The sequence below is a fragment of the Simochromis diagramma genome, unplaced genomic scaffold (genome assembly GCF_900408965.1).
Source record: "Simochromis diagramma unplaced genomic scaffold, fSimDia1.1 OVJJ01000685.1, whole genome shotgun sequence".
Classification (NCBI taxonomy): Eukaryota; Metazoa; Chordata; class Actinopteri; order Cichliformes; family Cichlidae; genus Simochromis; species Simochromis diagramma.
In genome coordinates, this window is record NW_024387477.1 from 18,795,811 (window position 1) to 18,812,283 (window position 16,473).

The window sequence follows — 16,473 nt, forward strand, 5'->3', positions numbered from 1 at the left end:
AGTGACTGAATAGAACAGCTGGGGAGACAAGAGAATATAAGAGAATGTATAGATGCTGCAAAAGGACACTTAAGTTGAAGAAAATTGTAAAATCCCATTTGCTTGTAACAGAATTAAATCTACTGAGGTGGAAATATGCCTGTAAAATAGAAATATGATCTAGAGAAGGATTTCCTTTCATAACATATCCATTTTTACACCAATTACCAACTGTTTCCAACTGCTTTGAAAATGCTCAGTGGATAACAGGAACTGTGTAATGCTAACATATTAGTATGGACCAAATTCTCTGAGGACTGTTTCCAGCACTTTGTTGAACAAAACGCAAACAAAATGCCAGCATGTGAAGGTGGATATGTTAATTTGAAATGAAAGCCTTCAGCAACAGTAGGAACCGCGGCTAAGACTTCACCACACACAGCATTATATTGCACAAAGAAAATGACAAAGTGTTTCACAGTATTTTAAAAGCAACAGTGTTTTAATCGTGTGCTTTCATTGCTCAGCAGTCAGACAAGTCTGTGATGGCTGCAGTATTTCCATTCAATTTTAGGAAAGTTGTTTTTGAGTCCGAACTCACATCCATTCCTGCAACTCACATTCCTTCATGGTGAAAGTATAGCACAACTATTTTTTTTTTCATGTTGTTGTGACAGTTTTTTGGTATCAAACAAGTGACATTTTTTTTGCTTCATTAAAAAACTGAAGAAAAAGATGTTGATTCTTTAATTTTTTTAAGGTAATTATATTTAATAACAGCCAAAATACAAAAACTAAACAACACATGCTTTAGTTACAGAATATTTCCATGTTCAGGCTTAGATGATATGCACAAGTCACCAGCTCAACAAAAAGAACAAAGAAGACATAAGAAGACTGCAGAGAACAAGCAAGTGATCCAAAGTGGACTACAAAAAAACAAATCCAAAACAAGAAACAAAGTCACTGAAGTAAACATGAAGACAAGAACAGATACAGGACAGTAAACTGGCAGGCAAACAAGAAGTAGAACAGGACAGACTGACAACTGACACATGGAAAGAGAACTACATCATTTAATAATACTAATGCAAATGTTTACTTCTGTCTCAGCTCCTATAAATACATGGTAGAGACCTTTCCTATTTCTCTGATTTGTGCTTCATTGTCTCCTCTATCCTCCTGCTGCGATCTGGAAATCAGTATCAGTTTACCATAGTAAAGGATATCTCACTTCCTAAACTGCATCTGGAGGGCACGGAAGAGAAGAAAGCTTTTTTTCTTTGCATGTGACCTTCACCACTCCTCTTTGAAAGATTAGGTAGCATCTTTTCTTTCTGTGTGAGAGGGTAAAACTTACCTCAGTGAAACACAAGAAAACAAACTGGATTAAGTATGAACAAAGATTAGCAGCTAGTGAGATGGTTTACAGTTTATGCTGTGAAGTTTAATTTAGAGCCTGAAATTGTCATTTAATTTAAAAGAGGACAAAATGAAACACAGAAGCAAAACACTGAAGTGCAGGAGCTACAATTGAGAGTGCACAGGTGTCATTTATGGGAGCTGAATATCCAAACAGGCTTGTCCTCTTTATCCATTTTTTTCAGCTATTTAAGATGATCAGATTTTCTGCCCTTCACTGTTTTGTGTGTGATTAAAAAAAGGAGTATGTTTATAAGGTTTGACTGTGATTGTTATGCATGTAGTGAACATCTGCAAATTACTGTGCGTATGACTACACGTAATATAAAACTCTTCCATGCTGATTATGACAATTTAACAGAATGAAAAATTAACACTGCCACAAAATATGTAAATTTGCATTTACTTGAAATGCATGAAAAATGACCACTCTTAATTAATTAGCTGGGCATTCAAAACATTGTATCTTCCTTCTACTGGCTAGAAATAAAAAAATGTTTGGTAGTCTCTCCTTTTTTTGTTATGTAGCCAAGATGCTGAGCATTTGAGGTGAGACATAATCAACTTTCCACACCATGTTGGTAAGTGCACTTGCACACATACAACAGAAAGTGTTAAGTCGGGAAATAAACAACAATGGAAAAAGAGGGAGACAGAAATGAAAAAGGGAAAATGCTGGAAAAGTGTAAACATGCAAATAAATTGGGTGACAAAACACAAACAAAAACCAAAACAATAAAAAAATAAATCCTAACACATCATAAAATGATCAGATAATTCTGTGCTGATAGTAGAAAATATAAAACAACAGCTCGCCGGAAGCCTCAGTGTTGTTCTTAAACCTTCAAGGTGTCCTTAAGGTTTGCCCTTTAGCCTTTAAGGGGCGCTGTCTCTGTGTTTGGAGCTCCATTATCTGAGAACTTCTTCTTATGATCAATGCAGTGGATGCACCCACGCTTACAAAAAGAAATAAGGACAAGGGTCAGTATGACAGTTCACAGACAAGTTTGTAAAAAGTAAAGAATTCATGAAAAATAGTAACTGTTTCAACTGTTCATTGTACATTCAAAAATCCTCATCTATGCCACATTTAAGTGCTTTCAGACTCCAGAAATTTGCTTTTTCTATTCAAAGTATTCACAATTTAGGAAGAATGCTAAGAGTAATGCTTACAACTTCTGGAAAAAACAAACTGCTTTTACTGCTTTGTTGGAAGATTACTGAGAGACTGATTTGACACTGCTGATGCTATGAACTGTATAGCTATCAGCTCAGTGAACTTTTAAAACAACATTTTACAGGTATTCTGTATTTCTTGTTACCTTCCACAGTAGGAAGCCTAAAAAGGCCAACAGCAGCAGCAAAGACATGACTGTCAGGAGGATTATCCACCACGCAACTTTGACCAGGAATTCAGTCTTTCTCTCAAGGAACACTGTCAGTTTTGCCTGTGGACATTTAGATAATAATAATAATAATAATAATAATGATGTGCAAACCCAAAACAACAGTATGTCTTCAGATGCACAAATCCTAGAAGGCTGTGACTTTCTGTCCATCTTAGACTGTTACAAACATTATTTTAATGTAATTGTTATAGTACACTGAACTCAAAGGTTATTAATTAAAAATTAAAGAGCAACTGCTCATGTGAGTAATTTAACAAAATTGGTCTTAACAAACAAACAAACAAACAAACAAACAAACCTAATTTTTTTTTTTTTACCTTTGTCCTGAGTTTTTCTGGTTTAAGTCCAATGTTCTCTGGAGCGTTGGTTAGAGTCAGAGTTGCATCAACAACAATGAGAAGATAGTTTAAAGAGCTGTAATCCTAAATGGAAGAGAAAAACTGAATAAGATACTGGTGACATGCTGCTAAGTAAGGCTGGAAATGGGTAACAGAGTGAGAAACAAGTCCATGTGAGTGTTTTGTAGAAATAAGAATCTACACTAAATTATTGTTTAATTGCCATGAAGGTTTCTAATGGTTTTAATTTGTTCCTAAGTATTAGCCTACTCACAGGTAGGGATGGGTATCGTTTAGGTTTTATCCGATACCAGTGCCACTTTTGAAACGGTGCCGGTGCTTAAACGGTGCTCGAACCGGTGCTCGAACCGGTGCTTAAAGAATGGAGAACACACACTTTGTCCAAAAACCTCTCATGTTCAGCTGTTTTTTTGTAAAAAGATAACAATGTTAGCCTTTTCTGCAGCTATAGGGGATTTATGGCATCACTCTTGGCTGGAAGCAGTGCTTAAACAATGGAAAAAACACATTTTTTCTTTGGTCATTTTAGCCTTTTTGGCCAGGGTGAAGGGAGTATCTGCCATCAAACAAGAAGACAGCTGCATGTAGCTATGATGATGTTTGCTAGTTCGCCTTACATGCATTAATGTAATAACGTGGTTAGCCTACTCAACGTAAATTACACATGAACAACATTAAGCTCCTCACGCAGAGAAGAACGGCTGCTGCTGCCATCATCATCCTCCTCATCATTTCTGCTACACTGGCAGGGCTAGGGGCCAGGACTCTCCTCTTCGGGTTTTTGGGGGATGTTGCTAACTCCAGGTCCAAAAAAAATGCTATACATCACCAGTTGTTTCATCAGATTCGAGGTGTTACCTCCTTTTCACAGTATCCGCTTAAAGCACTTGTTGCAGGCTGCTGAGTTTGCATCTTTTGCTGTGAAGTACAGCCAGACTTTTGACCACTTCGCCTTGGGCATTTTTAATCTGTAGCTCTGCTCTAAAAGAACGTACGTACCTGGCCCCGCCTACTACGCTCGCAAGCATAAAACGATTGACTAGAATCCAAGGTGTGTGACATCTCAGGGAAAAAAGCACCGAAATGTGCGCTGCTTTTCGGTCTGGTTACTACCGTTTATGTCAGAACCGATGGCACCGGATACCGGTACCCATCCCTACTCACAGGACCACAACTGTGTAAAATAATCAGAGGCGTTGCATTCACTTCCCTCATAGTAAAAGGCTTTCAAAAAAAATTTCTTAAGTAGGCTTTATTCTTGTCTGTCCTTGCTCACTTTGGTGGTGATTTTCAGTGTTTAATGGTAATTTACAGGATGAACTGGCATTATAGCATTAATGACCACTCAAAGCGCTTTTACACTACAATCAGCATTTTACCTTTTCATATTTATTCATGCAAAAAATGTATCTACTTTGCTTTTATACCTCAGGTAGATTTAGAATCACCAATTAAACTAAGAAGTAAGCTGAAGACAGAGAACCCAGAGGAAACTTCACACAGAAACGCCAAAGACCATGAAATCTGAGCCTAGAATTTTCTACCATGAGTCCAGTACTACACTAAACACTACAACACTGTGTCACCTCTGGAAATAGAGGTTTCTATATGAGCTACTATGTACACCAGCTAGTGTCTAATTTTGATAGTATTCTGATTAGAGGGGGGAGGATATAGAACGATGTGGCTTGTTCCCTGAGAACAGCTGCCTGCTGTGGCTATACACACTACAATAGCACTTTTCAGAATGGAGCACCTCTGCCAAAGTGGCGTTCCAAAGGCGAGAATGCAGAACAATCTGTGCAGTACTGTCCAGGCCCAGCAGAGGGCAGCGTATCTCCACACAATTCAGTCCATCTGAGCAGGTCTAAAGGGAAGACAGCAGGCCTCAGGTGTGCATGTTCATCAGTCTCAGTTTGCATAAAGTATCAGTTCAGCAGTAAAAGGAAACTGCTGCAACATTTTAATTTATTATAATTAATGTTTAATTTTAATTAAAATATTATTCTCCTACCAGTGTTTTATATTTTCTTTTTGTTGGAAGAAATGTGAATCCATCAGTTGAGAGGGCTTTATGTTCAGCCTCACGTCTTTTTCTTGCTGTGTCATGCCAGCCCTTGGTATCAGACATGATCCGGTTAGATGTTAATTTGCCATTAAAGCATTGCTTACATTTCAACAATGACAGGATTTCCTTACCTTTACATGTTTAAGTGGACTGACTTCATCTACAGGTGAGCAGGGGAAAGAATGCACACCGTCATTGGTGATGTGAGTCAAGTAGAGAAGCCACTTTCCTACAGAGTTTTCCTTTGGCCAGTAGATGCTCAGTGATGCATTTGCAAAATGCTTCAGAGGTCTGCCCAAATTCGTTATCTATTAGAGAAACAGTGCATGTTTTCTTGGACCCATGAGAAAAAATAACCAGCAGGATTCATTTAAAGTTTAGTACCAAATATCACCTTACCCTAAATTCATACTGAACTGAGTTTCCTATTTGATCCACAGATTTTATTGCACTTTCACCCTTTACAATGTCACCAATTGACACCTGAGAAGGTCTAGCGATCCTGATGAGGAAACACGTTATGATATTACATTAGTCATTTTTAAATCCTTCAAGCCAAATCAGTCATTTTTAAGATGACAGATGGAACAAGCAATGTTAATTTTAATTTAAAGGAGAACTCACCCGTTCACTTGCAACTGCAGCTCAAAAACAACTTTGGCAAAGGCCTGTATTGGCTGTATGGTCTGCTCACTCGTCCTACATCGCAGGAAGAACCAAGATTATTTGTAAATTATTATTTTTGCTTACTGAATGTCATTTACATTCCACTGATCACTGATTAGTAACATAATCCCTTCAGATCAGCCTACTTACGTCTCCAGCTGTAAAGTGATGTTAATTAATTTTGTGCTCAACGTGAGGCCAGAAGTTGTGAGCATGACATAAAACGTTACCTGAAAGGAACAAAGTAACCATCAAACATGCAAATAGTGATGCAGATGTGGAAGAAACTGAGCAACGCTACTCACTTCAGCATCTCTTTGGAGTGGATTTCCCAGGTCACAGGCAATTGGCATCCTGTTGTCTGTACAACTCACTTGTTTTTCCTGAGGAAACAAGCAGGCAATCTCATTGTCTATAAATATACAGTGATTATAAAAAAGTCCTGGGAGATGACATCAAATTTTGGAGTACCAAAATTACCAAAAGTATCATTAAAATATTCCAATATATTTTGTCCATCACATTTTAGAGTAACACAACAAGTAGAAAGTAGAAAATCAAAGTAGGAATCTAAAAGTGAAGCATAAGGAACAGGATATGGATTCATGGAGTAAAACATACGATCTAACGAGGGGAAAACCAGCTTTTCTGTACTCACTGCAGTGGTCGAGTAGGATGAGTAGCGCACTATGTCTGGGAGTGTAATGGCCAAACGACTCTGGTGTGCATCGTCCCCGTTTTTGTTAGTCACAGTGATCTCCAAAGCTATGTCTTCATCTGATGGAGTGATGACCCCAACACCATCCTCACTAAAGGAGTGACAGTAAAAGTTAATGCAGCTTGGGCTGAGGGGTCGCATGTTTTGGTTTCCAAAAAAAAAAAGACTTTATTTTTGAGCTTTGATATTTTTGGTTTACCTGGCCAGTGATTTGAAAACATCTTGACCGGCTTGAGTTTTTTTGGAACAGAACTTGTACTGTAAGTCCAGGTTACTTTGACAAATTTTGTCACTGCCACAGCCTCTATTTATTAGAACGATCTGTTAAAAAAGAGAAGAAACTCTTCTCTAATAAAGCTTCAGCTAGGTTCCAGGATTCTGTTCATATCCGTCACAACAACAGAGTTAAGGGCTTTAATTCACACAATTTCAATAACTGCAGTAAACAGAAAGATACAGTCAAGCGCGTTCTAGTTTTAATTGTAATATTCTGTATTTCACTTCTGATACCTTCTGAATTTAAGTCGGTTATTCAACTTGTTCAAACACTGAAAATGGTCAGTGGGATTAAAATAAATGTGACACAAATCACCGGTTGATACTTGGAAGATGAGAGGAAATATATCTCTTCAACTGAATCGACCCACCTTTGCATGAACATTGGGGATGTCATATAGGCCCCTTTATACACCAGCTTTACCTTATCTATGGGTTGATATTGTTACAGTTTTATTCTTGTGAAACTGACACTAAGTATGCTACAGGCTCATTTAAGTTTTGTTTTTTGTGTTGTGTTCATTATTTTCTGTCTGATACATCTGTGCTCAGGTCCCCCTGAGGGTCTTTGAAATAAATACAGTATTTTTTTTTGTCTTAAGCTAACCCACCAGTCTCCAGGAAACCAACCATTTTTAATTTAACTTGAGTATATGTGTATATTTCTGACCACAGTTGCAAAGACATTGCAGCTGAAGCCAGTTAACTGTACAGTTTACACACTGTACAACTAGTAAATAAAACACATTAGTATTAGATTGATTCTTAATGATACTGATGTTGCTACATAAACATCCTGCAACTTTGATTTTGATTATATTTTAACTAAATGCACATGCAGGTGTAATGTGCAAAAACGTGAGTTCATTCAAAAAACTTTACTCTCTAAGTCTTCATACACCCAGCAAAATTTGAATAAATTTGACTAGAACTGCATATAAACTCATTTCTACCTCTGAGGAAGTGGTCTTCTGCTGGTAGCGGTTGAGGACAGGAGTAAAACTGAGCTGATCCGCACTAGCACTGGTTGTCTGACTGGAGCTCAGAGACACAGTGACAGAGATAGGAATATTCTGCAGCTTGTCCTTGATATTTCTCTGGAACGAAAAAGCTTTGCTGTGATTTAATGTGATTTTGTTTTTTTACCCACAAGGTTTTGTATAACACCTAATGACAAATGTTATTAGTCTCTGTAAATTGTACTACATTTTAAACATTTTCATTTTAGAGTAACTTTCTGCAAAGTCCAATATAACTAAGTGAAGTGAAAGTGTTGAAAATCAAGCAGCATTATGAGACTGTATGTCTTCTAATGAAATGAAACAGTACCAAAAGCCGGAGCGTAGTTTTGTGACAGGCCTGTCTCCCTTGACCAGACAGCTCCAGCTTTCCTTGAGATGAATCCATAAAGTTGACCCTGACTCTTGATTTTTTCATCTCATAATCAGCATCAGAAGTAAAGTTGAGCACTGTAATATAGATAAGTACATTCAACAGATTAGAAACAACTGACTCCAGTTAACATAGTATTAGTACTACTGTAAATAACTGATTATAGCACACCCATATATATGTACAGCAACATGTACCTAATGTTACACAGTTACACAGTACAACTTAAATTGACCAGTTATTATTCTTTAAATGCTAAATGCAAACTAGAGCAGGTACAGGAAGGTTTTATCCCAGAACTTTCTTGGCACCATTGTTATCCTTTGCATCACATTAGCACCAATAAACATGTCAAAAAGAGAACAAATGTATCAGAATGCATTACTGTTTTCAGTTAACTTAAATTGTCAATGAACAATAAACCCTTAAAGATATTGTTTTGTATTTGATCAAACTCCTGAGATTTTACCATAAAATCTACAATAAATGCTACGAATATGTACCTTTTATAGCCTGGGAACATATATGTATTTTTCTAGTCCTCAAAATTGTACACATATCAAGGTCGTATAATAAGCCTTTACTATTCCTCCAAACCATGGATTTAAGGAATACTAAACGAAGAAAACTTACTCAGTTTAGGGTTGAACGACTCAGGATGTGCTGTGTAGGTAAAACATGCTTCGACTGCAAAAAAACTTGAAGTTTGTGCAGACATGTTTGATTAAAACCCAACGGTGTTGCAGATAGAGCATGTTATAATTTGTGTTTTTGAACATCTTACCATATTTGCTCATCACATCGTTTCTTTGCGATGTCTATTTCATTTGGTGCAATCTTAAGAGCGGTGCTGACGGTGACCACTGGCCTTGCTCTGCAACATATATGAGAAAGAAAATCACTAATGAGACTTTCTGTACCTTCATATTTATAGAATCAAAACCAGAGAGGAATTTAAAACACTAAAACTACATGTAGTGGTTTGTGGAATTGAAGTTGTTCTGTCAGAAAGTGAACCATTAATAAATTATTGTGCATGTTTAAAAGTATTTAAACAGCATATTTGTTTTAAAAAAGTAAATCAATATGATTAGAATAAAATGATCAGAATGATAAAATGTGTTTATTAAAATAAAACTGAGCTAGGGGTTAGCTTCTATCCAGAATAGAGAAATTGTTTTAACATAAAATTAAACTGAGCTTCAAGTATAAAAAAAAAAAAAGAAAATTAAGTGCTGGGATGCATTTATCATTGGTTACTTTTTATCTTGTGCTTATGCAGTAACTCTCTCTCTATATATACCTGTAAACAAAAATGGAATCAGAGAGAGATCCAACAGCCAAGTCAGGATACTGATTATCATCCACGTCCAGGTTACCAGTCAGAGAATATCCAAACAGTTTCACTTTCTTTGATTGTGATGAAATTATCTAAACAAGAAAAGATATAAAGATATAAGATATTAAGTTTTTTTGTATTGTAAATATTCATATATTATTGAATTAAATCGCTGATGTTGAGGAAGCTCAGCAAATTCACCTGTCCAGGCTCTCTGTTGACACCATCTGGAGAGCCATAGTAAAGGTATACAAGTCCAGAGCCCTCATACGGTGCTCCCACTGCAATATCTGTCAACACAGGCAAACACTAATACAAATCATGGTGACAACACAGAGACAACAAAGTTGGGGGTTTATCCAAAAATGCATTTAAAGAGCACCTACAATAGTAGATCCTCTTTTTTTTTAACATCCTCTTTTTTTAACATGGCTAAAGTCATCTCTGTGAGCCAAGACTGAAGTGTCAGACTGCTTTAGCCACTCTGTTTCATGCTTTTTTTTTCTACTCTTGGGTCTGTATGATGTCAAAGAGAGGGCCTATCCCTAAGTAATTTGTTGGTAAATAGCATCTAGGAAGGCTAAGATACTGTGTAGTATTTGTTAATCATGCAAAGGCAAGTTAGAAGAGTCCAAACTGGAAATTAACATAACAAATCTTCAGAAATGACAGTATACTCCATGTATCACTTGTCTTTTGTGTCTTTTAATTCCTGTTGTTTTTAGGGCTTAAATTGAAACCCTGATAGTTACTTTGAGAAGATATGAGACGTCCTATCTGTTACAAATTTAAAGTCCAATTCATAAGCAATAAAACACTCCTGCTGTGTGCTGAGGATGAGTGTGGTTTATTACATTTGTGTATTTTATGACATAACTCGATGTGGTTTACCCAGTAGTGAATGTGGTTGGGGTATGTAATATTATCTATTGTTATTTAGTGACTTTTTCATATTCTGTAAACATAGTTAAAATGTTACAACCTCCATAATGATCTTGATTGATGTCTCCAATATTTTCTACTGCGAGGCCAAACATGGAGTCTTTATGTCCGAGAAGTTTGACTGGAACAATATTCTCCCAGTTTCTTCCTTTGTTATTGATATAGATATAGACTGCTCCTCCAACCTCGCCATCTTTGACAAAGAACTGCGGTGCTCCCACAGCAAGGTCATCCCACCTGCATGCAGCAAAAGAACACAATATAAAACCAATTACTATGAATACTACTGAATAGCAATAGAGACAGAAAGTTATATTGACTGTGTACCTCCTAATCTGTGATGAATAATGTGTGTTTGAGTGTAAAATTCACGATGTTAGCATGACAGCTCTCTGAATTTAGAGAAAGAGAAATCTATAATCTTTTTCATGAAATGCATCTTTGCTATTAGATACTCAGACTGAACCCTTTATTTCCATCCACCCATCCATCTTCTTTCATTTATCTGGGGCCGGGTCACGGGGGCAGCAGCCCAAGCAGAGAAACCCAGACCTCCCTCTCCCCAGCCACCTTCTCCAGCTTGTCCGGGGGAACACCAAGGCGTTCCCAGGCCAGCCGAGAGATATAATGTCTCCAGCGTGTCCTGGGTCTGCCCTGGGGCCTCCTCTCGGTAGGACATGCCCAGAACACCTCACCCAGGAACCCTTTATTTTTTAAATCTGAAATGAACTCTAGTGATAAATCAATGAGAGGAACCATGAACATGGGTGATTGTCATCATGAAATTTGAAGATAGATGGGTTGGACGAACCAACCAATAAAAATATTGTCATGGTCCTGGGTCGGTGACCCAGTGTTTTGTAGCTTTTTTATTTGTGTTTCTTGATTATTTGTTATTCAGGGTTGTCACTATTAATATTTTGGTTTCTGTTCTAGTATTTCTAGTTCTCAGGTTTAGTATTTTGAGTTCCTTCTGTTCTGCATCTCTGTGCCTGCCCTGGTCCTACATCTTTGTGTTCCCTCCTTGTTGCCATGTCTGATGTCTTAGTGTTAAGCTTGTGTCTGTGCATACCTGTTGTATTTCCTGTTTCACTGGCTGTGGTTTAATGGACATAATCTTCAACCTACCCATCACTGTTGAGATCCACCACTGCCAAATCATAGCCAAAGGAGGAGGCCAGGCCTGGTCCAGAGAGGACCAGCTCCACAGACAGATTTCTCTGTGCCACAGGGTCTGCCTTCAGAAATGCCACCTGTCCGCTGTAACCTCCTCTGGGTGCTCCTGATACGATTGTCAGCTCGCCCTTCCTGATGAGGGCCATTCCAGAGTCAATGGAGAATCCTGGATAATACAGGATGATGCTGTTTCACTGTAATGTTTCACTTTGTAAGAGTTTTATCCATTGACACCACTAAAATTTATATCTTAATTTTAACATTTGCTTGACCATTAACCAGTATTCAAGAGAGAAGAAACTGACCCAGGTAGCTGTTTGACTTAAGAGGAATGAGTTTTGGGTTAAAATCGTCAATATTTCCAGTCTCACGAGCATCCACACTGTAGATGTCCAGATTGTCCAAAACCTCCATTCTTACTATTCCTTTGAGCAGGATCATTTGGGTGAAAACAACATGAAACATAAAAAAAACATGAATAAGTGAATATATTTTGCCAAACCACTCGACTGCTAAGCTCTAATGTACCTTTCCACTGATAAGCTCCTGGTGCTCCAAATAGAAGGGATATGTTATCCTTTGCAAAAGATGCTCCATGACCCTGCTGGCAGTAGGCAAACCAGTCGTGGTCCTTTTGACGTCTTGTTAAGTGTTCTCTATCACAAACGACCCTCCGCCAGCTCCTTTCTTCTTCCCCCACCTTCAGGTCGTCTCCTAAGAGGTAGCACTGACCCGTCAGCAGGTGAGGAACGTAAAGACCTGGGGTGATGTCCCAGTCCTGATAGTGATGCGCACAAGTCTAAAAGGTAAGGAGGCTAGATTTACAAAAGATGTTGACTTTCTTAAAATTTCCTTTAAAATCTGAATACATTCCTTACCATTACATTTTTACCAGGACCTTGGCTTGTGACTCTAACTCCCATCCACTGGTTATTTATGCCTTTACTACTGAGGAGCTCTGTAAAACCAGAAAGTTGAGCTCACTCTGTTATTGTTTAGTTGAGAGAAAGTTTTATGATTACTTCCCAGAAACAGATTTACATTAAATGAGTTATATCAGCAAAATAAATATACTTTGCTGCGACAGTGGCTCAGGGGGTTGGGAATCGCATCTGTAACCGGAAGGTCGCCGGTTCGATCCCTGGGCTCTCTGTCCTGGTCGTTGTGTCCCTGGGCAAGACACTTTACCCTACTTGCCTACTGGTGTTGGCCAGAGGGGCCGATGGCGCGATATGGCAGCCTCGCTTCTGTCAGTCTGCCCCAGGGCAGCTGTGGCTACAACTGTAGCTTGCCTCCACCAGTGTATGAATGTGAGAGTGAATGAATAGTGGTATTGTAAAGCGCTTTGGGTGCCTTGAAAAGCGCTATATAAATCCAATCCATTATTATTATAAGTCCCCAAACCTTTACAACAGCCTTTTGTTTAAAGCATTAGAGATAAATTCTACAGATATCTTGTTCTATTTTGCACTTAAACGCTTCAGTAAATATTGACAATGAAATTTGAGCAAGTGTTGGCATGTGTTTTCTCTTCTTTTTCTTCTTTACATTTTGGCACAATTTTAAGTAGTTATATATGGTATTGGACTATTAAACAGGAGTTTAAATTAATAATTTTGCTGCACAGTGTTTTAGGTGGGTGCGATATAAATATACACTCACTGGCCCCTTCATTTCTTACACCTTGCTTGTACCAGGTTGCACTCTGTTTTGCCTTCAAACCTGTCTTAATCCATTTTGGCATATATTGTGTAAAGTACTGAAAATATTTCTCGCAAACTTTCGGCCACATGATGGCATCACTCAAAAATCGCAGTTTTGTCAGCTGCACTCAGTGTGGTCTTCTGCTGCAGTTTATCTGCTTCTGGTTCATTATGTGGTGCCTTCAGAGACAAGCCTATGCAGACACTGGTTGTTTTCAGTCATTACTGGCTCTGATGGAATACCCAAGAATGCACTCAACCAAATCATGCCTGTCTTTATGAACTTCAATTTGTCTCTTGCACATGCCCCTCTCTCACCCTGGCTATCACCAGCCCCTGTTATCCTTGAAGCAAAATAGCCTGCAGTTGACAATCTGAACATTACAGACCAGCTGCACTCACTCTGGGGGTGACTGCCCGAACTGGACAGCTAACCAGCTTTCACAGGGGGTCATTTGGCTTTAGTCACTTTGCTGATCAGCAAATTTGGACTTCCACTCTCACACCTGAACTTCCATCAAAGGTTTTCTTGCAAACCATTGACAAAATGTGTAGTCACCACCTCTCTTTCATTATTTCACTCCGCACTAATTCCCCACACTGTGCTGTGTTCTCAGCCTAATACTGTGCTCTCTATACAATTTAGACTACACACAGTCTGCCCTACCAACTCTTTATTTAAACTGCATATAACACCACTGTAGTTGGACTTGTTTCAGGAGATGAGTCTGCTTGTAAAGAAGGTGAAATCATACAACAAGAAAGATTCTCAGGCCAGCAACATCAAAGACGCTGACAAAATAACCACAGCAATGTTTGCACTTTATGAAAATGTTGAAGAAAAGTCACCAAGGGAAAGCTGTTAGTGAGTTTTTACCACACGAGAGTGTATAAACATACTGTCTCACATTGTGTTATGCTAGCTGCTTAATAACTGATAAAGATCTATAGAAGCCATCAGCACAGTCGAAATAGTCATTGGCTGCCCCCTTTGTTCTCTCTAACATATTGCAATCACATGCAACTGTTCCAGAGCCCAACACCATGTTAAAGACTGCTCTCCACCTGGCTATCACCTGTTTGACATTCTGTCCTCAGGCAGTCACCGCATGTCACTAAAAACTTGGACCAAGTAATTCATGGACAGTTTCTACCCTAAAACCATAACCATTCTCAATCAGCATGTACAATGAACAGTCGCTGTCCGATATCAAACACACTCATACGAATATTTTATGTTATATTTTACTTACATGGCAATAACTTTGATGCATACAATAGCTGTTAAGCTGGTAAGTGTTTTATATTGTTTGTATGTGGTTCTTTGTGGTGTGCATAATGTAATGTTCCTTTAAGAAATGCATGTGAATAACAAGCAAGAGTGGCACTGTCAAGCGGACTGTATTGAATATTAAACACTTATAAACTTGCTACCATAAAACAATGATAAATATAGCTTCAGACAAAGTACACAAACCTTTATCATCAAACTCAATGGGCTGACAGCTCTTAGATGTTGTAGTCAGATCACACTTGTAAACAACTCCTGTAACATTCACCTGGTTCTGATGCTTTGCTCGTGGAGCTCCTACCAGCAGTCTGGTGGAAAATACCAAGCAGTAAGACAAACGTTTGATTAATTCCAAGACAAACGTTTGATTAATTCCAAACTTACAAATTGTTTTGCTTTCACTCACAGGTTCTTTCTGGCAGGTTTAAGCTGTTGGTGGAAGGCAACAGAAAATCCAAACTGGCCGCACTGATGACCATTTCTCTGCAGTACATTCTCAGTGTCCAGGCTGAAAGCTGTAACATTTGAGGTCTGAAAATGCCATATGATCCAAAGACACACCATATGCCATTGCTTTGCCATGGTATTTAAATTAAAAACTGTATACTTTGCTCATTCTCTTGCTGTGCTCTTGAAACGCAAAGTGGAGAGTAAGCCCTCCTAGAAAAGGGATTGGTCCTAGCAGCTGCTGACTTGCTCATTGTAGACGCAGACATACAAGGTGTGGTGGGAAGGAATTTATCTTCACAGTCACAAAGCCACACTGTTTAACTTTATGGTTCATAACTTAAGTTAATATTAACCAGTTCCTGAGTTGATAAAAGTTACACCCATTGAGCGCGTCTTCTCTTATGGAAGTTAGCTGGAAAGATGAATGAGATTATGTTTGGCCTTGATTTGCAGCTGTAAAAAGCAGTGCAAGAGATGTTACACACAAATAATCAAGTCTATCAGTTTTTTCTGCATTTTCATTTGAAAGATTATTTGTGCACATGTCAAAGTTTGAAAGGTGTAAAGGTGAAGTACCTCTGATGCTCAAAAATAGTCTCATAACAAAAGATGTTTTGGGTTAACTAGAAACAATCTTTTTCAGCTCTTCTAGTTCTAAATTTTTGAAATCAGGGGGTTAGGGGTTAGGGTTGTGTAAATAAACAGGCCGCCAGCAAGCTGGCAACCTGAAGTGCACGGGCCATCAATGGGGCTGGGTGGTGATGTCCCTGCCCTGTTTCAAAAAATTACCCGTCTTGGGTGTATGCGCATTGTACATCATTGGGCCCTCGCGACGTTTCGGCATTTCTGTGCCTTCTTCAGGCTGGCCCAATGTGTGTTTTCTTGTGTCTGTTTGACTTCTGTCTTGTCTGTGCCTCTCTTGGCTTTTATACTGTTCCTTGGCTCCTCCCACTCTTGGGTTTCCAACTTGTGTTTCTTAGAAATTCTTACTTGTTTTTCTTTCTGTTTTTCTCTTTATGTGACTTCCTTGTCTTTTTTCTCTTGCTTTTCGTCTCTTTATCTTTGTTTCTTACTTTTCTTTCTCTGTTTCTTTTTTGTGATTTGTCTTTGTCTATCTTTGTTTTTATCTTTGTTTCTTACTTTTCTTTCTGTTTCTTTTTTGTGACTTGTCTTTGTCTTTGTTTTTATCTTTGTTTCTTACTTTTCTTTCTCTGTTTCTTTTTCGTGACTTGTCTTTGTCTTTGTTTTTATCTTTGTTTCTTACTTTTCTTTCTCTGTTTTTC

At 38.3% G+C, this 16,473-nt stretch overlaps 1 protein-coding gene across 1 annotated transcript; it reads right to left on the minus strand.

Moving 5' to 3' along the window:
* Positions 1 to 848: 848 nt before the first annotated feature.
* LOC120724031 (integrin alpha-6-like) lies at positions 849 to 16,212 on the minus strand. Its single transcript, XM_040015946.1, has 25 exons — positions 15,147 to 16,212; positions 14,927 to 15,048; positions 12,625 to 12,704; positions 12,275 to 12,545; positions 12,052 to 12,171; positions 11,699 to 11,912; positions 10,611 to 10,807; positions 9,830 to 9,918; positions 9,593 to 9,720; positions 9,074 to 9,163; positions 8,923 to 8,987; positions 8,227 to 8,366; positions 7,851 to 7,994; positions 6,821 to 6,942; positions 6,562 to 6,712; positions 6,209 to 6,286; positions 6,054 to 6,133; positions 5,862 to 5,936; positions 5,637 to 5,739; positions 5,369 to 5,545; positions 5,184 to 5,285; positions 4,926 to 5,036; positions 3,128 to 3,232; positions 2,724 to 2,849; positions 849 to 2,357 (listed from the first exon to the last, which is right to left on the minus strand). The coding sequence occupies exons 1-25, from the start codon at positions 15,320 to 15,322 to the stop codon at positions 2,271 to 2,273; spliced, it is 3,153 nt and encodes a 1,050-aa protein (XP_039871880.1). The 5' UTR covers positions 15,323 to 16,212; the 3' UTR covers positions 849 to 2,270.
* Positions 16,213 to 16,473: the final 261 nt, after the last annotated feature.